The 22,200-nt window shown below is 34.2% G+C and overlaps 2 protein-coding genes across 7 annotated transcripts; one reads left to right on the top strand and one right to left on the bottom strand.

Moving 5' to 3' along the window:
* Positions 1-1,789: 1,789 nt before the first annotated feature.
* LOC118281701 (dynein light chain Tctex-type) lies at positions 1,790-2,926 on the bottom strand. Its single transcript, XM_035602368.2, has 3 exons — positions 2,746-2,926; positions 2,503-2,668; positions 1,790-2,336 (listed from the first exon to the last, which is right to left on the bottom strand). Exons 1-3 carry the CDS (start codon positions 2,779-2,781, stop codon positions 2,188-2,190), a joined length of 351 nt encoding a protein of 116 aa, XP_035458261.1. The 5' UTR covers positions 2,782-2,926; the 3' UTR covers positions 1,790-2,187.
* A 299-nt stretch (positions 2,927-3,225) lies between these two features.
* LOC118281699 (palmitoyltransferase ZDHHC15B) lies at positions 3,226-17,234 on the top strand. 6 transcript variants are annotated; one of them, XM_035602364.2, is made up of 9 exons: positions 3,227-3,503; positions 3,591-3,712; positions 5,206-5,312; positions 6,320-6,557; positions 6,810-6,893; positions 9,443-9,581; positions 10,977-11,103; positions 12,079-12,186; positions 13,806-13,956. In XM_035602364.2, exons 1-9 carry the CDS (start codon positions 3,338-3,340, stop codon positions 13,879-13,881), a joined length of 1,167 nt encoding a protein of 388 aa, XP_035458257.2. In that variant the 5' UTR covers positions 3,227-3,337; the 3' UTR covers positions 13,882-13,956. The 6 variants fall into 6 exon arrangements, with proteins under 6 accessions (XP_035458260.2, XP_050556242.1, XP_050556243.1 ...); XM_035602367.2 differs by lacking the exons at positions 12,079-12,186; positions 13,806-13,956 and adding an exon at positions 15,690-17,234 and having other exon boundaries at positions 3,226-3,503; XM_050700285.1 differs by lacking the exon at positions 12,079-12,186 and having other exon boundaries at positions 3,226-3,503.
* The last annotated feature ends 4,966 nt before the right edge of the window (positions 17,235-22,200 follow it).

The following is a 22,200-nucleotide window of genomic DNA, read 5'->3' on the forward strand; positions in this document are numbered from 1 at the left end:
ATTAGGCTACAAAATCATAATTCGGTGTCCTTTTCGCTCGTAAGTCGAGTTACGATCGTTGTGCTCAAAATTTTATTGACAAAATAATGTCAAGATTATTGTAAGTAGAAATACTTCCTTTTAGCAATAAACAAACTTTATTTCTTTTTATGCGTTATTATTGTACTAAGCAATCTACACACATCGTTCCATTGCGTTCTAAAAAATGCATAATTCGGCACATACAAATATGGGGATTGAAAAAGCGAATGGTGAAAAAAATTTTTTTTTGAGTTTTTGCCCTTACGCTACTCTAGTTCTTAACCCACGATTTGAGCACTAGGTTAAGGTTCTGCCAGCAGCTTCGGCGCGCTCCTGTGGCATAAAAAAGGTAGCCTATGTGTAATGTAGACATGTACAAATAGCTGTCGACTAGCCTTTGCTTGTCACGGGTTGTTGATGACGATTTGTTAACTACTTAGTCTACCTATTCTATTTTATTAATATTAAACGGTTTTATTTAGCTTGCCCCGTTTGTTTGTTTATATTTTCCTGGTAAAGAGATGTCAGATCAATCTTATACACACTCTTCATCTCGATGAACATATAAAATTATCTAATCATATCTAATTATCAAACGTAAAGGCTTGATTAGTATTGGTAGAATGTCAAGAGCTCATTAAAACCGTTTAACATAAAAAATATATATTTTGATTTATTATTCTTAGAGCTCAACCGAAAGATGACGTAATGACCTGGTACTGCTATACTTAAATTCCATATAACCTTATATCTACACACAACAAAACTGCAGGGGAAAGTAGAGGGAAACCCTGTGTCAGACCGCACCAGACAGTCCACAAACAAGGAGAGATGGCGGGAGATGGTGAGGAAAGCAGCGTCCATCTCCAATACAAATACGGCCGCCTCAACGTGAAGAAGAGAGATAATAAAACCGTAGAAGTGTTAATTCTGTACAGTGATGAAAATATTAAAAAAATAAACAGTAGGGGATAATACTACGCAGACTCTAAACCCAAAAATGTGTTTAAAATTTTGTTGTCTATCTGTATGTTCAAGCCTCACGCAAAAACTACCGGTACATTAATATGCTGGGCATAAAACTGGGTACATTTTATCCCGAAAAAGTATTTACAATAGACTTAAAAACAAACTTAATTGTGCGGTTCGATCCCTTATCGACTAGGCACGATCACTGTACCAAACGTAAATAATATTATGTTTGTTGAATGTTAGGTTACTCGCAAAGGCAGAGACGCTATAATTGGAGGATTAATGGTCGAAATTAGCTTTAACCGCTACTATAAATACAAAAGATTGTGAGTTTGTGTGTATGTTTGTTACTCAGTCTCGTCAAAACGGCTCAAGGGACCGGGATGAGGGGTAGGTTATGGTTTGGAATAACATATTGGCTATTTTTTACACCCATGAACGCGGGCGAAGCCGCGTATTAAGTATTTTTTATAATGTAACGGGCAACATAGATTGAATATTTTTAGATAATAGGTATAATGTTTATAATTTTCGAGGGATTTACTACATTAATTAATGTTTTTCGGCTTACTCTCGAAACCGTTTGACGAGTAATTGGACTAGTTTCAAGCCATGCTAGAGATCCATGTTCATGAGCAGCATTACGCTACACACGACAAGGCATAGTTAATAGGTGTAATCTATTTGAGACCAGAAAAAAAACTGTGATTTGTTATTTTTTAAGCATGCCAGAGCAAGTAAATAAGCACAATAAAAAAATACTAACACAATCATGTATTTAAAATAAAAAGACAAATTTTCATTTTAGATACTTTTTATTGTGTATGAAAATATATCCTACATACTTAAATTAAGTAATGACTATAAAACAAGTCTGTTACAACTGAGATAAATTAATAGATGATTGTGCTGTTTTTAGAGATTTATTACTTTATGCAAATTAATTTTTTTTTTCACCTACTCATCATACATGTCATAAAGGTTGCCATATTTATTAATGCAAATTCATCAAAGTAAATTTACAATAACTTAAAGATAATGTTTGGCTAACAAAATAATTCTTTATCTTACTACCAATTTACTCAATATTACATTTTTTTTATTAGCTCTAAGCAATACTAAGGCTGGTTATTACTATACTATGCGGAATATAAAATTAACATTTAAGTAGAATGTAAGCATTTGATTCAAGAGTTAAATTCCCAGGCCAAACACGGAGACAATGCAGTACATAGTCTTGTTTTCCCAGCGCACAGTGCAAGAGCCGTCAGTATTATTGTCCCAGAAACAAGATGAAGCTGTGTGTAAACCAGCACCATTCTTCTGCATGATAGTGCATGTCACTGCAAAAATAAACACAAATCTCAATAAAACACAATAATAAATAAAAAAATAAATAAACAGGCAAGATTACTTAAATGGCGCAGCATTATGCAGCAGCGAGAATATACGTTTCAAACACGGATGAACATGTAGGTAGGCGCCTACATTACTTTCAACTAGACTTACCTATATACTTATAAGGCTTTTGTAGCTTGGTCAACTGTCCCAAGCAAGATTCCACAACAGCTGATGTCCATTGATTAACTTTATTATGCTGATAAGCAGTCCCTCCGATTGAATTCTCAATAGCCTCTTTAATAATTTTACTCACATCGTCCACAATGAATTGATTCTGAAACACGTCACATCGGTTAAATGTGAATCAATATTTCAACAATACTTGCTAAAAATCGACCTGATAGTACTTACTTCTTCAGCTAAATCGTTACATTCTTTAACCTCCATGATTTAAAACGAAACGCTATTTGAGAATGAAGAGTTTTCTGGAAATTGTTTTATTACAAAGACAACAAAATTTTATATGCTACAGATAGAAACCAAACCAACTACCAACTCCCAAATTGACGTTATTATTAATCATCGAATCGAATGAATGGATTGAATGATTTGAATGGGTATGTTGGTAGCGTACTGCGATGCCACAGACAACGTATAAAATTCAGGCACTCGTAGTATAGATCATCGATGTCCAATCCGTCATTATTCCTTACATGTATGTCAAGATAATTAATTATAATCTTAAGTTCTGCATATAGAATAGAATTTTGCATATAGACAATAATTACCTATCTATACAGTATAGATCAATGGATTAACTCGACTAATTTACCATAGACAAAATACTGCAGAGTGACTGCTGTCAAAACAACTATTTTATTATTTAGTTTTATTTATTGCAACTGGTAATGGTTACAGAATAAGCAGTATTGTCTGTCACTTTTTATTGTCCTTTTTGTAAGGAGAACATGGATATTTTCAATTTCGTAGTTTAATTCTAATAATGGCTTCATCTGTGCAAAACAATCGAGTATCATCTCCTGGATATTGTGTGTGTTGTAGAACGTGCAATATGTGGTGTTGGAGAGCTTTTAAATGGCTCCCAGTATTGTTAATAGTGTCTATTATAACTTGGTCTTATTATGCCTACGTTATCCAATTGTGCATTTGTTAGTATTTGAATAAATTGTAAATAAATAACAGATGAATTATGTATGCATTTTGTAACGTTTACACAATAATGAATTCTTTTACAGTTACCATTGAGAGTACGGTTCAACAGTGTATCTATTTGGTGTTATATCATATTCTTCTGATTATGTTCGCGTGGTCGTATTGGCGGACTATTTTTGCAGAAATCAAACCAATTCCTGAGACGGTGAGCTTAGCTTTTTAATGAATTATTCATAACTCATAGGTAGGTCATAGTAGTTTATAAATGGTCGCAACCAAGCTGTTTTGCACACTGGAGAAACCTTTTTATGTTTTGTCGTAGTTTCCTGTCGAAAGTGAGCCAGTGGGGCGTTTGAGTCTTTACAGACAGTATACTTGCACTCAAACATACTTATACTATTTGTGTTATTACATTATTCACACATTATTTTTTTATGAATACCAATAAGCAACAGATAAGTCAAATACAGAGGTCAAAAACAGGAAAGAATACTTAAATATGCAGACTAAGCATTAATATTCAGCCTCTTTGGTGATAAGACTGGGACATATTTTCATTGATTTTGATAAACTTAGGTGTGTCTGTGTCTATTATTATCAATGTTTTGTATCTGACCTACTTTTCAATAATACACTCTTAGTTTGATATTTTTGTTCATTCTGAAGTCTGTGTCAAGGTCTGAGTCATTATGATGAATCATTTTACTAGATAATAACCATTAATAAAACTCTTGTTGACATCCTTAAAGGATTAATTTACTTTGTACTACTGTTTACATCAACAACATACATACATACATAACCTCACGCCTGTCTCTCATGGGAGTAGGCAAAGACAATGGAACGCCATTTCCCATGGTTCTTACACACTTCTTTCGCTTCATTAACAGTCATCAGTCTTTTCATGCATGCTCGTCGGTTAAAGGTACTTTTAATTTGGCTCTTTTTTAATATATCGCCAATCTAGTTGCTATATGTCCGTCTGGGGTACCTTCTCATATTCGCCTTGTATATGTCTTTCGTAAATCTGCTTTCATCCATCCTTTCTACATGTCCAAACCATTGTAACATCAACAATATGTTGTGAATTCAAGTTCGAGTCTCGTAAACAGCAGAACCATTTGTGTGATAACATGGCGCTGTGTTAAATCCCCGACTGTAATACTATGTAACACCTGGTTTAAACAAGTTATGTTAGGTGTCCCATGTAAGGGCTGAAATTGCAGGTGATAATGTTGAAATTCTGAACACTCACACCGTCTTTGAAATATAATTTAATGTTCACCAAAGATAGTTAATATGGATAGTAAAACTACATCCAAATGTTTATCTTATTTTTTCAGTTTAATGTTTTTTAACAGTTATTATTATGTTATAAGCCGGTAAACAAGCATACAGATCACCTGATGGAAAGCAATTGTCACCACCCATGGACCCCCTGAAACACCAGAGGCATTACAAGTGCATTGATGGTCTTTTGGGGGCTAGAAATTTAAGGGTTCCAGGGAATCGGGTTTAGGGAAGATTGGGAAGGCGAAATCAGCCTCTGGTAACCCCACTCACACAACATAAACATTGTTTCATGTCAATTGACAAGCAATGAACATTTTGTTACATTATTAAACTTTAGAAAATAAATATTGTCATGTTGTGCTTTTACTTTACACTCTAATCCTAATTGTATTATCTCTGTTTCAGTTTAAATTACCAGAGACTGAATTAGAAAAATTATTGAGTGCAGAGACCGAAGATGTGCAACGGTCTATATTGGACAACTATGCCAAAGACCTGCCAATTGTTACCAGGTAATATCTTAAGTTAATTTTTTTTTATTGACAAGAATTTGTTACTACATAGTGTGATTAGCCCACCACACTGTTTAGGAGTGTTATTTACAGCTGGCTTTTTTAATGTCCTTCCAATTAGATCTTTATTTTTATTTCCTAGTAGAGCTACTCTCACCTTATAATCCCACCCCATCGTACTTTTCCTTCCCATTCTTATTATTTTATTTTGTTCTTTTTTTCTCAATTCTAGAGTTGTAGAATATGTAAGAAAATTAGTGGCGCAAATTGTACCCCCGGAAACAAAAAAAGAGATAATAGAAAACTTTGGCAAAACCATACCCGTTTTGACGAGGTTTGTCCATTTTCTTTCTGTGTAGCTAGAATTGAGAGAAAAACATCTCCAAATTCTCTACATCCACAAGTTCCACCGAACTTGAGTATTTCGGTGGCTATCCTTGTTTCAAGTAAAGTAGTCTTAACCAAAATATGTAATATACGTCTACAATAGTCTACATTCAGGTCAAGATCGATGTGAAAAGTAAAAAAAAAAGTAAACAAAGGCCCATTGGCCACGTATTCGCACGTCATACGCACGCTTTCGTCAATTGACGATTGCAAGTCGAATGCTTGCATCTTGCGTAGAAACAATCAGAACTGTGTCCTCGGAGTGGCAAAGTTTCATTCGCTCTTCATACAAATCCACTTATCGTTATATCTAGGCTGCATTCGTTATAATTATGACTTGTCGTGGACAGTAAACCTCATACAACCGCACTGCGCTGGAGGTAAAAACCGCAGTTAATAACACACTCTGTCCGCTTAATAACCCACTTCTTTCCTTTTTCCGTCACTAAGAACTGTCTTGTAACAGAGTGAAAAAATGGTCAAGAGTGTGCTCGCAGGCGATGGAATTGACGAAACATAATCGTTATATATTTACGAAAATTTTACATCAATCTTGGTCACATTTTGAGTGTATAACCGAAATACATGGCATATATGTTAAACGTGTGAATTGTTGCCAGAACGATGTCCGGCTCGGTCCGCTACTGCAACCGGTGCGTGCTGATCAAGCCGGACCGCGCGCACCACTGCAGTATATGCGCCCGCTGCGTACTCAAGATGGACCACCACTGTCCATGGGTCAACAACTGCGTCTGCTTCTTCAACTACAAGTTTTTCATGCTTTTCCTCGGCTACGCTCTGTTATACTGTATGTTCATCATGGCCACGTGTCTCCCTTACTTCATTAAGTTCTGGAAGGTACACCCCACCACTTTTTTTATATTTTAACTCTTTGTTTGTGTGTCAATTCTGTCTGCCAGTAACTTGCAGCCCTTTGTGAAACTTTTTTTGCAAGTAATCCTTTTTTTCTTCTGAGAATGTAACTCTCTTAAACTGTTTGCTATATAGATTTGTTTGATGTGTAACTGCACTTATAGGGAAGCAGTGGTACGATGTGAATGTAATCAGTATTTTAAGGACATAATAAGTAACAAGGCTGACACTTTCCAGATGTATCAGGAATACAAGTATGCCCACTGCGACCGTTTGATTGAGAAAGGCTCTGTTTCTAAAATATGCATGGAAATGATTAACGTAATTGTTTATTTTCTAATTATTTATGCCTGTTTACTTTGAGGCGATTAATAGGTTAAATGTTGCTAGTTGCTACATAGATTAGATTTTGTTGTTATATTGCTTAGTACAACGCTGAATGCTTGATATCTTGAGTTCACTTCTTATCTTATTGTAAGTAAGAACGTTATCTTCCGCGTTGCTCGACAAGTCACTGTTTATTATTAGATTGTTATGTCGAATTCTATAAAGCAATAAACAGTTCATAGCACCATTTAAAAGTGCTTAATATATGGACGTAATAGTCCTTACATTAAGCTATATAAACACTAAACTTATCTGACAATGGTGTACAGAATAACTTTCTACATTAAATATTAGTCACGCTTCAATACTAATACGTAATGATTAGTTCTAGTCACTATCTAAGCATGTATTTTCACGTAGCTTGGTGAAATCATCACTTCTACCTTGACATTAATCTGATAAATATTATGATAACAGCGTGTCACGATCGTTTTAGTTCGAAAGCAACTTGTAGATATATTTTTTATGTAATAAGTTTTACCAATATTCCACATTGTTTAAATGGTATAAGTAATTCGGTTGCGCAGTGGGATGTATATAGCACTATATATAATTATATATACGTTTAAACAGTGTGGAATACTTATAGTGTGGGTTTTGCTTGATTTTTTTTTTATTTCAGATATATAAGAATTCGATATTGCTGTATACAACTTTTGTGAATCATTTTGATAGCATTTTATCTTCAGTTTTGTTCGTAGCTTAACACTTAGTCACACTATCTTTTCATTATTTTTATTATAGTAATACGTAGATAAGTATTTGTCATTAGTATTTTTACTATAATATCCTCTTGGAATTTTTATATGTATTTTCCCCTTATGGCTTTTGTTCTGTGTTATGTGCTGTACATATTATTATGTTGGATTCATTTTCTATTACATGATTTAAATCTCAAGTCTCCTAGGGCCGGGGCTCACGGCCGGCATGGTACTTGTAAGGCAGATTGTGCTATGACATGCTGTAGTCTTCCGTAGCATTCTGCTGAAAGCCCAGCTACTTGCCATGACCGCTGCACAAGTTACAACCTCAACCTTCGACTGCACGGTTGGTGCGGTGGCTGGGCAACTGGCTGCCGTGCAACGGGTAGCGGGTGCAACCTTTATGTGATCCACAAATTATTGTTTCGGGTCTGGATGTAATGTGTATGTGAACTTGTATGTTTGTAAACGCACCCACGACACAGGAGAAAATTCTAGTGTGGGGCAACGTTTTAGATACAATGGCTTGCTGCGGCAACCCATGGTGTAAATGACAGTATCGTAGTATAAAAATAAAATAACATGGCCTCTAAATTAATTGAAATCGCATTAAAAATGACTTGATTGGTAATAAATTCCTTTGCCATGCCATACCGTGCCGTGCCGGCAATGAGCGCCGGCCCTTAAACATCGTTAAGAATAAATTATACACAGACAGGGTGTTTATAATGTTTTACAGACTATATGTATAAGATGTAGCAAAATAAATTCAGGTTTTTAAATTGAAATGTATGATTGATAGAATTGAAATTATATAATAGTTTTTCATACGCACTTGTACGAAATTTTCTTTATTTCGTTTACTATTTTTCGTCTTTCGCCTGTGTAACGAAGTTATTAAAATAACCGATTAGGCACAATCAATTTCTCCAAATAATATGTTGTAGATATTTTATAAACACCCCGTGTCATGTTTTCTTATATTTTAATTTGTATTCGATACGAAAAATTAACGAAATGCATCACTCTACTTTTCAGGATTATTTTTCAAAGACCTTCAATTCAAATATGGTGGGTTAAATATTGTTTTATCTAGTTAGAATTAATTATTAATATTTGTATGTACTGTAAATTGATCGACTTCATTTCATAGGTACATCATTATTGTAATTAAGGTATGAAAAATAATACTACTTATGCTAAAAAAATATATATTGACAGGTCTTTGAAAAATACATGGTATACATAATATATACAGTATGGAGATCACTCATATGATTTAAATCAAACTACAAGTAGGACTCGTCCACAGAAGCATAATACAATTAAATATTTCAACGTCAGCAAAAAAATCATATTCAAACAAAATAAATAATTAAATAAACCAAGTATTTAATTCTGTGTGAACAGCTCCATGATACTTGATCACAGAAGAGCTGTATAATGTTGTGGGTTGTCTAAGAATGTTACGGACACGCGGCGCTGCTGTTATAATGCCGTATTAGTAAATAATGTTCAAATAAGTTCAATAGAGAATAATGCACATTTTGGCTTATCTACCTACTACCTACCTACAGGGCCTATTTCTCTCATTTCTCGTATATTGTCAGCCAAGATGATAACAAAATGTGGTTTAAATTAAGTCATAAGCGGTCTCCATACGGTATACATTTGTTGAACATCAAAACTGATCTGTTGTTTTATTTAGGGTTGCCATTAAATAGAACATATAATTGAACAGTAGATGTTACCAGTTACGTTATGTGTCAGTTGGTTTTCCAGGGAGAGTTTGGTGCGGCGGCGAGCGCGGGCCGTTACCACATAGTGTTCGCTTTCTTCGTGGCACTCATGTTCGCCATATCGCTGGGATCACTCTTCGGCTACCATTGTTACCTCGTTATCAATAATAGGACTACTCTAGGTGTGTATTGCGTGATTTCTTTTTTAATACTTCTCTTAATGTTTTCCTTTTACGGCTAAATTAGAATGAATAGATGAGCATGTAACAATTTTTTAATGCAAATCTCATAACGTATTCAAAATATGGTATATCTGCCTCTGTCGCATAGTTTAGGCAGTCATTTAATAGTATAGGTAATATAAATTATACCTAGAATGGATTAATCAGAGTTAGAAATAATATGGAAAAAATATTAGTATACAATCCTAATGAGCTTATATTGATGTGTAATTCGTATTACTAACTATGTATCAATATATTAATATGTTACATAAAGCAAACAGAGAGCTTAGTACGAAACGAGAGCGCGTTAGAAACTCTGATTGGTTGGTTTATTCAAGCCGGCCAATCAGAGCGCTGAACACGCTCTTGTTTCGATTTCATGACGCAGAGCCTACTATTTCTTTTAAAACTTCCATCTGTTTCTCATTATATTTAGGGTTCTATATGAGTACAAAAATCAGACTTGTTTACCCATAAAGTGTATATAGTATTATAATTGTATCTTACTAAAGTGACTGCAATTACAAGTAGTGACATGTTTAATGTATACAGCGTGTTAGAGAGAATTTTTCGATACTTTACCTAGAGTTTGATCTTAAATTTTATTGACAAAATGTGAATTGTGATGGACATAATAATATGATTTTTTGTTAACAAATTGACTTTGACTGCCAACAAACATCTGTTGAAGGCAAATCACCCGCTAGAGCCGGTCACTTGCTCTCCATGGCGTTTAATGTTAAAAGACGCAATAATAATTGAGATAAATAACTTGCTTGCGAGTTACGAATCGCTTTTGTTGATAAACTTTACGTGGGTAAAGTATCGAAAATCCGATTCTTACATACCGTATAGTTTATAATTGAGAACTAAATAAAAATTTCCTTTCAGATATGCTCGTATCATACCGCCGCTTGGGCAGTCCTACCGGACAAATAATAAACTCTATGCTTAAGAACTTGGTCTATGGTAATTGCAGTCACTACAAAAATAGAACTTAGTAACTATAACATAGAGTCGTTATTCGTGTAGTGCAGACTGTAGATTAGGTAGAGTAAAGGTAGCCGGTATCTAATGGAATTGTTGTTGAAAATCAATATTGCTTTAACGTACATATATACTTTTTTTTTTAAAACAATACGGTAAAGTTTAGCGTATTTTGTCACACGCCCACTATGTAACAAATGCCCAGTTAACACAGACGCCATGTCGGACAACGTTGTCCGACACTAGTGGAGGAATAGCCTTTAACAGTTTTTTGTTGGCAGTGAAAAGCTTAATAACCCTTATATCCATAACAATAAACATTATTTTGATAGTAATCAAATAATTATTGTACTTTGTTAATTCCAGAGGCGTTTAGGGCGCCTATGTTCCGCGGAGGCGCTGACAAGAATGGTTTCTCCATAGGAGCCTTCAACAACTTCAAAGAGGTCTTCGGGAACAGCCCTAACCTCTGGCTGGTACCAGTCTTCACTAGGTAAAACCTTCTTTTATAACGAATTAAATAAAAAAATCAATCATGGGGCATCCTGGTTATGGCAACACTAAGGTTACTATGGTAACACCGTTATACAGCATGTTTGGGTAAATAATGACGCACGTGGTTAGGTGTTACTATGTGGATGCTATAAATACATATTGTATGTTCAGTGTGATCAGTGTGCATGTTATCTTACATGTTTGATGAAAAAAGAAGTGAATGACCAATTCTAACATTTGTCCGTGTGTGCAGAATAGTATTGAAAATAACATAATAATACTATAGCAATGATGGCACCTTACTAACTAGGCATGAAGGTAGGATATTCACTTTTTCACTATGTAAATATATCTATGTACACAATATCTATGTACAATATTACTTCTTGAAGTACTATTCATTTCATTATCACCGTATCTTCAAAAATAGTTCTTATATCCAGGTGGTTTAGTTTCAGTTTCAATACTTTCAACATCCCTTTGAAAATAATTTAGGATTTGTGTTGAATTAAATATTAAAATATTCTAACATAGTTCAGCTTAAATTGTCTGTTTCTATACATTTGTTGGTTGGTAACAAATTATAAAAGCTTGGGTTTTGGAGATTTGTACCATAATGTTCATTTTGTATGTATAACAGCTCGTTCTATCTGCTAGCTTACCACTTGTCACCTATATGTGTATGGCAACCTTCTACTTAATTATTGGGTGTTGCCATATCTTGTATATATATTTAATTTATTATGAACTTAAAGTAATTTCACGTGGCGTGCTCGAATATTGAACTTTTTTGAAAATAATACTCTATTTTTACTCTTCGATTATTTAGTTTCCACTTTATTTTCCCATATCATACACTCATAAGACTGTAATGTAGAGAATTTCCCCTTGTAGGTAATAGTTAAGACAAATATAGTTAACGCATACCGCCACGCTTAACGTTACTCCTCTGAAATGGTGATCATTTTGTCAGCCTCGGAGACGGGTGCGAATTCCCCGTCCGACGCGAACACCAGCTCCAGACATTTACCACGGCCCAGGAAACTCATGGGTACGAATCCATGGGCACTACGCGGTCAAGGTCAGACGCCAAGGAAGAACACAATCTAGCCATGCCCAATCACATACCTTGAGCATATTATACCTTATCACAATATAGCAAAAGCGATATTTCCGTGACAATAATTATGTACGATTCTCACGATCAAATATAACATCTATGACATTAACTTTAAGGTTTCAATTTGTTGTCGCGTTATATCCGGCCGTCCTAGGATATTTATGCTCACATTAAAAACGACGTGGGCTCTGCTAATGCAATACGAGGTGTATTAAACCTTAACGCCTTAGAATAAGGTCTGAATTACGAATCTTACTTGCCATTACAAATGTGATCGGCAGCTATTTTTGAAGTATTTTTCTAGTTGTGACTGCTTGTTTTTGTCGAGTTCTTAGAGAACAGAAGTAAATTGTTATATGTCCAGTCCAATGTATAAATTCTATCATGAGATAGAATGTTAGTAGTTTATACGTATTAGGATAAATTTACACAAATATTTTAATGCAAGAACAATGTCTTTTTGACATATGTGCGCTCAAACTAACTTTATAGATACATTATTAAATTATACACAGTGCCAAACTATGGAATAATATACTCAAGCTATGTGGGAGGTTTCAGCTGACATGTGTTTCATATTTTAATTAATAATTATGATTAAAATATAAAGACTACTGTGCAACATGCAAATTGCTTTTTAATGCATTTATTTCTGAGCTATATACAACACACAAGACTGAGTAAAGTTAGAATTGTATTTTGTAAGTATTTTTGTGCACAATAAAATGTTTTGTTCTTTGATTTTGTTTTTTATTTCACTTTGCTACACATTTTTTGTTACTTGAAGCTTACTTTAAACTGTAGAAATTAGTAAGCAAATCGATACGGTCGTACGACTTACAATATAAATAACAATTCATTGAGTTTTCATACTAATTTTCTGATTCAATACGTCTGTGTGCTGTATATCTAACTATACATCTTTCTTCAAGTAATTTCTGCCTTTTCTCTTATTCTCTCAGTCTATTGCATGTCTTAGGGTGCTACAAAACGTTTGGACATAGTTACACCACACATACGCCCGTATTAAAATTATATTTAATCGGAAATCTCTCCTGAATTACAATACATTGAAAAAGAGATGCAAATACATTCAACAGATACGTGCATCCCTTTTTAACAGTAATGTACCCCTATAATGAGTTTGCTTTACGTTGAACCGAAACTAGAACGTGTTCGGCGCTCTGATTGGCCGGCGTGAATGAACCAACCAATCAGAACGTCGAATGCGCTCTTGTTTCGTTCGATCTCGGTAAACGTAAAGCAAACTCGTACTAAGGGTACTGTACTTGAGGAGAGATCTTCGCTTGGGCATCCATATAATACCGATCTTAAAGTATTATTAACAAATAATTACAATACACTTATACAAGTTAAAATAAATTGTGCTTCATATTTTGAACACGTTAAATTCATGATAAAGTTTCATACAAACTTTTTGAAACTAATAAATTTTTCTTTACACTAAACAACCAAAACGTATGTAGCACCCGCGCTTTATTCTTATATACTGTACTATTCAAAATTATATTACTTTCGGCAATTATATAAAAAATAAGCAACGTTTATTAATATTTTAGCACGGAGATGGGCCACGAGACTGAGAGATGGAGATTGTGCCCTAGAAAGGGCAGGACCGTCCCGCAAATAGTATAAGGAAACATTTCCCATTTCGCTATATTTTATTACGATTACGATATATATATAAATAAATCCGTTCGACTAATTAAATTTGCTTTTCATTCATTGGCGTCATCCAACCTTTTTGATAACGATTCCAAATTTATGTCATTCACTTCTTTTTTTTATGAAGGTAGTTACTAGTAAGCATCGTAGGTTATATATTGCATGCTACGTACGTTTAGGATGCTTTGTCGTAGAAGCGGGTGTGCGCAAAAGGACAGTTGATTTGCGCTTGTATTTATTTATAGATTTAGTAACGCGGTAGAGGTATTTTAATCGGAGTTATGGCGTTGTATTTCTTAAGTTGTAATGATGATTTATTTCTGTATATTGGGCAGTACTGTCTATCAACAGGTTTATATATTATACTGATTCGAGGACTGAGTCGTGATCTATGTTCAAAAATACCATAATATAAATGTATTTACGGTGCCGTACCCAAAGGGTAAAAATGGGAATCCGGAGCTGCGGACAACGTAACAAGTTACCGGGGCTCCGGCTCAAAGGAGGAGAAGGAACGGGGTGGTTTTTAGTCAGTAAGAGTCTGACACTCCCTTCCTCACCCAAGGCGGGAGAAGTCATTAGATGATTTTCCCATCTTAAAAAAAGGGTAAAAACCGGAATCCAATATGTCTGTCACCAGGGTTGAAATTTGAAAAGATTCTATATTTTTGTTGCCGCTATAACAACAAATACTAAAAACAAATTACCATATTTAAACGTGGCTTCAATACAACAAAAGCTGATGCTTTGTGCGACCGCACTTAGCCGGTTTTTTTAAACTACTGGAATTCTTTTTTGTTACTCTTTTCTGTAATGATCCATTCATTACAGAGTAATTTGAACAATTGAAAAAAAAAACTATGCATTTTGAAGTCAACTGTATTGCCACACGTACAGAATTAAAATATCACAATTATTTAAGTTAGATTCGAAATTGGTTACAACATGAGTTATGTTCTGTCGTCGAGATTTGATTATTAAAATTGCACATTACGACGCGCACCGTAATAAGAAAGACAGTCTGCCCAAAATAGAATAAGTTTTCTTTACACTTTTTAAAGACATCGGCCTAAACTTAAACCCTGCTCCGTAGGAGTAATAGTAGTTTTATTTATTTATTATTGTCACTAACACTTTCATTCAAAAACATAAAGTTGTGTTTAATATTATTCAGTGATGTCTGCAAGATAAGTTTAGTACAAATTAAAAATACCGCTATACTTACCATTTTTATGTCTGTTCACTTGTCTTATTTATTGATCTTGGTGTCTTAGAAAATATTCAGTCATCATACTTTTGTCTTTATGTTTATAAATACATATAAATCCTATATTTTTTAGTCATATTATGAATTTGATGAAATTAATGGCTTTACCATCCTCACGACTTACTCAGAGTAATTTCAATGGTTACTTAACCCAGTGCTTAGTAATTGTTTTTGGAACAAAATCGTTACTAAGGAATAGTTTAAGTAATCGTTTAATGTCTCGTTACGCTACGTCCCTTTGTAGATCCGAATGTTATAGTAATAATTAATTACAAATTATTTGCAAGTTTAATTTACATACGTGTTTGAATTTATTGTCAACAATACATAAAGTTTATCAATATGCACTTAATTTTTTTACACCAAAATTACTCACAATCCTTCACGTAAATAAGCTTGCTTTCCCACCATTTTTTTATAAGACCAAGTAGTATTTTTTTTTAAATCACTAACACCAACCTCACGACGTGATTCAATGTGACCAACATAATGAATGAAATCGACGGTGTAGCTTCGGGGATGGCATCGTGTATCCTGTACCGAATCAAGAGGAAGAATCGGAGTCTTTGCTGAGTTCGGAGCGCTGGGAGCGGTGGGGAGAGAGGGCGCGACCCTTCGACGAACGAGAGAGCTCCTCATTCGACGAACTATGAGTTTAGGCTGTTGTAACGGCCGCCTAGCGTGCAGGCTTGAGGTATATAAACTTGACCGGTGATAACTTGCTGATTTTTAACACTTAACGCGATTTTCAGTTACAAGTACTTATATCATCAGCTGATAGAAAGCTTATCTCAGTTAGGTCACTGAATATTACACGTTATTAAGTACACGGAAAGGCTTAATTTGCCTTGGAATTAAAAGTACAATGAGTGGCTTTACTGAACAATATTTTTTTTATGGGCAAGAAAATCGATTACATTCACTTCCAATCAAATTATTATAATTTTGTAGTAAGTTCTGGTATATTTTTTAAGACTATTAATTCCTTATTTAATTCGTGTTGAGTGTTTGAAGTCTGTCGACAGCTTTGATCGATTTGAGCGATGATAAATGATAATATATTTGGTATAGTTTAGGATTCAGAGAGTATTTTTGTCAGGTACAGCTTTTACAATGAAAAAAAATACTATAATTAACTTAAACTATTTTATTTTTGTTCAACTAACTAAAGCATTTCAGCAACTATCAAATGCGTTAGTTACTTGTAAATAGGCTATAGCTACATTCCAATAAGGCATGTTTAATGTGTCCCGCCAGTACAAAAGCAGCCATATGTATTTAGTAATAAAAGTCATTATTGAAAACCAAGTCTGCACTCATTGGTCGTTTACAAGTCACTTAAAAGGTATGGAATAGGTTATGTGAGTGAAATGGTGCTGAATTTACTATAGAATGTTATAGAGGGAAATAACTTGGTAGTAAGCTTCGCCTTACCAAAAATAATGATAAAAATAATGCTGAATTACAAGATTATTATACCTATGCGATAGGGTAGTTGTCTCCATTATTTTAAACTTGTTTTAAAAAGGAGTAAAGCTTTGATTTCTTTTACCAAAAATTGAGCTTAGTTTTGTTGTAAATTGAAACAAGTACATTGTATTAATATTGTTATTTTAATCATACTTACTCATATAATGTAAACTGAACATAAATATGAAAGTTTGTGCGCATGTTTGTTACTCAATCACGTCAAAACTGCTGAAGGGTTCGTGATGAAATTTGGAACAGGGGTAGATTATGGCCAGGAATAACTCATAGTTACCTCACGGGAACGCGGGCAAAGGCTTTGGCAGAAGCTAGTAAAATATATATTACACTTCATTGTCGATGACATCATAGCTAATATTTTACATTACTTTCGTTTAATTTAATTTATTTACTTGCAATTATTATTTCACGAATTGAAGGATTTATTTAAGCAAATGCAGCCAACTACCCTATTGTTAAGTCCAAAATGTATTATTTGATAGTGTTAGAAGTAGAAGTTTTATTTAGTTAAGACTGCCATGGATTTGAAATGGTCAGTGTTTTATTGTAAATGCTATTAGTTCTAAATGTACGTAGTGTAATTGAAATCATGGGCGATATCTTAAACTAAAGGTTCTATCTTATATAACGTCATATCTGTCAGTATATGCGATAAAAATTAAATAATACAACGAGAAGAGAGATTTAGTTCTCTAGTAGTAAAAATACAGATTATTAAGACTTTGACTGCCATTAGAAAACTGTTGGAGGCAAATCCTCAGCTAACGTCGGTCACCGGTGACCCTCGTGGCGTTCAAAGCGTTAAAACGTAGGGTTTATAACGAGTTTGTTTTAAATTGAACGAGATCGAAACTAAACCGCGTTCGACGCTCTCATTGGCCAACAGTTCCAATGAACCAACCAATCAGTAACCTTAGTACGAGTTTGCTTCACGTTTAAAGTAATCGAAACGAGAGCGCGTTCGGCGTTCTAATTGGTTGGTTCAGTGGAGCTAATAATCTGTATATTGTATATACTGACTCTAAGTGCACTTATTGCACAAACATCGTAAATGCAATTAGTAACATAAGTTCGCAGGTAAAACCCATGAATTTAATTACACCATGTATTATAATATAATAATTTTATTTTGGGAAATATTTCTCATTTAGTACTTAATATTATTAGAATGTGTGTTCATTTTATACTATTATGTTCCATTTGAAATAACAATTGCATATATTTAATTATTTTGTCAAGCGATTTCGACTTGTATTGTGTTAAAGATAAAGTATATGTATATTGCGTTTCGATAATAGCGCTGATTCTTATTTACTAGCCTCCCTAGATCAATATAAGTGGGTTTGACATAATTTGTCGAATGATAATGTCAATCCCGTGAATTATTTTTATAATGAGTACATAACTCAATCGATTACATGCCATATTTTGTCTACACAGACCACATTCTAGACATTGATTTAACGACTAAGTTTATTTAGGGTCAATTTATACTAGCGCAGAGTCGAAGCGCATCGAAGCGTCTTTTCAAAACTGAACATAACAAATTCAACCTTAACTCCACAGCGTAACGCACACATTACTTCTGACATTTTAAAAAGGCGCGCGCATTCGTCGGTATCCGAGCGTCTGCGCGCGAACAACGCTTTGACTCTGCGCTAGTATAAATTGACCCTTACGCTGTGGAGTTAAGGTTGAATTTGTTACGTGCAGTTTTAGATAGACGCTGCTATAAATCGACCCTTAGCTACCTTTCAAATGTCTACCTACCCCCAAATAACGCTCATATATTTAAAATTAAAAAGTAGAACTGATATATTTCCGTCCGTTCTTCGAGGTTCAAAGAGTCTCGAAGAAAGCTTGGTTTCATATTACAGTTCTGCTTAAATATCATCTTTATGTCTGCGGCATAAGTATCAAAATCGCTTGTACTTCAATCTAATTTTTATTTCAATGGAGCATGGTATTAGTTGCGAATCTCTAAGAAAATGAGATTTTAAACATTTAGTTCATATCTTGTAACTGTTATCAAAGTCCAGAGCGATGGTACGTGAGGCTGATGTTCAAGACTAGAAGTCATACGGCAAATATAGGTTGCTAAGTCGTACATTAATACATTTTGAACTTTTATTACAAAGATATAAGGTTTAAAGTCTATTGAGGAACGACTTGCGATTTTTTGTCGCGATACAGGATAGCTTGCGCGGTCTTGGTTAGTTCATAATATTATTCTGAAAGTTGCATACATAGTAATTTTAATTTTGTATATAGAATTTATTTACATTTTATTTTTAACTGATTTCAAAGTTAAAATCGAAGTAAGATGCGTTCAGTTCATATTTTTTTTCTTGTCTACTTAACTTTCTAATTAATATTTATAAACAATTCTCTATCTAATATCTTATTCTTTACTTAATTAAATTATAATTTACTTTTTCCATTTTTATATTCTATGAAACTTTTATAATATTAAAAAGGTAGATCTTGACGGTATATAATATATTATGTGCAGTGTAAATAGTGCTTCTAATGCAGGGACTAAATAAATAATATTTTTCCATTACTACTTTATTACCTAGTATTATAAATGCGAGTGCGTGTCTGTTTATTTGTTCGTCTTTTACGGCAAAACGAAGCGACGAATTGACGTGAATTTTTGAGAGAAGATAGTTGAAAGGATAGAGAGTGACATATGTACACTTTTTATTTCTTTCTAACCCTCCCACTTTCCTAAAAAAGGGAATGGGATTTTGTATATGCGGACTATTCGTGACTGACAAAAAATCGTGTATATTCTTTTTGAAAATCTGCTTCCTTGAGAAAACGCGTGCGAAGCCACGGGTGGAAAGCTAGTCCAGTGTATAAAATTTAATCAGATTATAAATCCTCCATATTATGTAGTGACACAAATCTATATTATTTATATAAAACTCATTTGTTACTGAGTGTCTGACTGACTGACTGAAAATGTGTAACCGAAACTAATGAACCTAGGAAGCTGAAATTTAACATGTTCTTGAAAAGATAAGAGAGAGAGAGATAGAGAGAATGGTCGTCAAGAATCCTACGGGAGTTTATAATTGTCCTAGGATATTAATGAACTTAAGGGTACCTATCATTTTCCGGAGATACGCATATACATATGGTATCCTCAGTTTCTGTATCCTTAGTATGTACGACTTTGCTTTACGTTTAAAGTAATCGAAACGAGACCGCGCTCTGATTGGTTGGTTTATTCGAGCTGGCCAATCAGAGCATCGAGCTCGTTTCGATTACCGTAACATCGGGTTTCTCTGACCCTAGAGTAACTTTGACTCTAACTTTTAGACTAATGAAAAACTAATTTACGATTTGTTCTGGATTCCTATTGGTTGTAGAAGGTGGGTCAAAGTTACCCACCTTAGGGTCAAAGAAACTCGATGTTATTTTAAACGTAAAGTATACTCATGCTAAAGATACTGGTACCTACACTTTTAGTTGTATAACATTCCTTTTTACGAATTAAAATATATTAATTTTATACTAGTTACGCCCCAATACTGACACCGCCACTCAATTTGAAGTTGTACTCAATTATCGTGCTATCTCTGTCTTTTGTAAAGAATTTGTTGCGACAGAACTATTTTTGAGAGAGTCTTAAATTGAGTGGCATTTGAGTATTTGAATATGAATCCCGTGTAATTGGCTAAAAGTGCGTGTTACACTTATTTTGCGTATCTCTGCGTACTATTTACGGGAATAAAAGACATGGATGCTTTTACTACCTTTTACTTATTTATAATTATTATTTTAGTTTTTATGCCGAAGAAGTTGCAATTATTTGTTTTATTTTTAAAATATATTTTATATTTTTTTTACATATTTATCCAAAATTATGAAATATTGATACTACGTACCTAATTTGTTTTTTAATATAAGTACTTGAAGAGTAGTTTTATAAAATTATCAGGATTTTATTTTAAATGAAATTTATTTTATACTCTGGTCTTACTTTTTTCAATTGGTCTCAAAGCGGCAAAAATATGACAGCAATGTATTTTAATGTACAATTGATCTTTAAGCATTATTTTTTAAATTGATGTTATTAAAATTATATTTAGTATGGTGTTAAATTGTTGTCTAAAATTTTCAGAACGATGAATCAAATGTGATTCTATTTATGTGGTCTGTAGAATTACTAAAGTTTTCATATAATTATTGCAAAATGAATGAAGAAACGATTCTAAAAATAATCCACACGATGGAATATCAAAACATTAGTAACAAATGGTCATTTCATTAGTTAACGCCCGAATACTCAAACGCTACTCAATTTTAAGTTGTACTTAAATATCGTGCTATCTCTGTCTCTTTATAAAGAATTGATAGTGACAGTACTACATTTGAGAGCGTCTTAAAATTGAGTAGCGTTTGAGTATTCGGGCATAACTCTCATAAATGAAAAACATACTAAAATCTTCATCGAAATAGCAAACTAGTCATATTTTTTTAAATTATAAGTAATCACAGATGCATTTATTGTATAATAATTATATTCCTATACTTGTAGTAAAGTGAGGGTTAGGCCAGGAGTACACGGGCTGCTCAAGCAGTAAACGGTTGAGCGACGCACATGGACCGCTCACCATGTAGTGTTCGGCTTAGTACGAGTATGTTTTACGGTCAACGAGAGCGCCGAACGCGTCGTTTCGAATTCGTTGATGGCGTAAAGCAAACTCGTACTAAGGGTACAGCGGACGGCTTGAACTCTTGAAGTTCGCGGTTGCTTCTTACGAATGAATGACTATAAAGTATAAGATCACCGCGCGGTCGCAGTCTCAACCAGTCGGTCTCAACCACTTCGAGCAGTCCGTGTACAACTTGCCTTACCATAAAATTATTTCGTATATTTTTTTAAATGTTAGTTGAAGCTTATAATTATGTTAGTGGTGTAAATAAGTAGATAAATTCAAAGTATTATTGGAGTGTCTACGTGACGAGATGTGCAATGATTTTGTAATTTAAGTACAATTAATATGTAAAATAAAGCGAACAAAATATTTATGGCAGTTTTTTTTTAATCTCTGGTAATTTTTTATGTTTGCTTCACGTGCGATCTCGCGGCGTGTACGTTCGTACGCAGCTGGTAATGGAATGAATCAAACAGACAGACAGACAGGGGAAAGCGCGCGGAGGCCGCGCGGCTTCGCGCGACTCGTATCTACAGTGTAATTGTGCGGCGTCGTCGCGGTGACGGCATCCTCTGCAGGAGCGCTTAGGGTACTTTGTAATAAAAGTGCAATATGTGTATATCTAATGCGCTTTGTTATTTACTCATAAAGAAGTGTCAATGTTAAAAACCTAAAAGAAGCAGGGGTTGTCAGTGCATATACATATTATAATGTGCAAGTTTGTTCCTTTTGTTGTTTGTCCGTCATCACACTGGCACTACTGAACGGATTTTGATGAAATTTGGTATACAGATAGGTAGCTGATTTGGGTGATAGGATACTTTTTATCCCACGGGAACGCGGGCGAAGCACCTGGCAGAAGTT

Source organism: Spodoptera frugiperda, chromosome 18 (genome assembly GCF_023101765.2).
Source record: "Spodoptera frugiperda isolate SF20-4 chromosome 18, AGI-APGP_CSIRO_Sfru_2.0, whole genome shotgun sequence".
NCBI lineage: Eukaryota > Metazoa > Arthropoda > Insecta > Lepidoptera > Noctuidae > Spodoptera > Spodoptera frugiperda.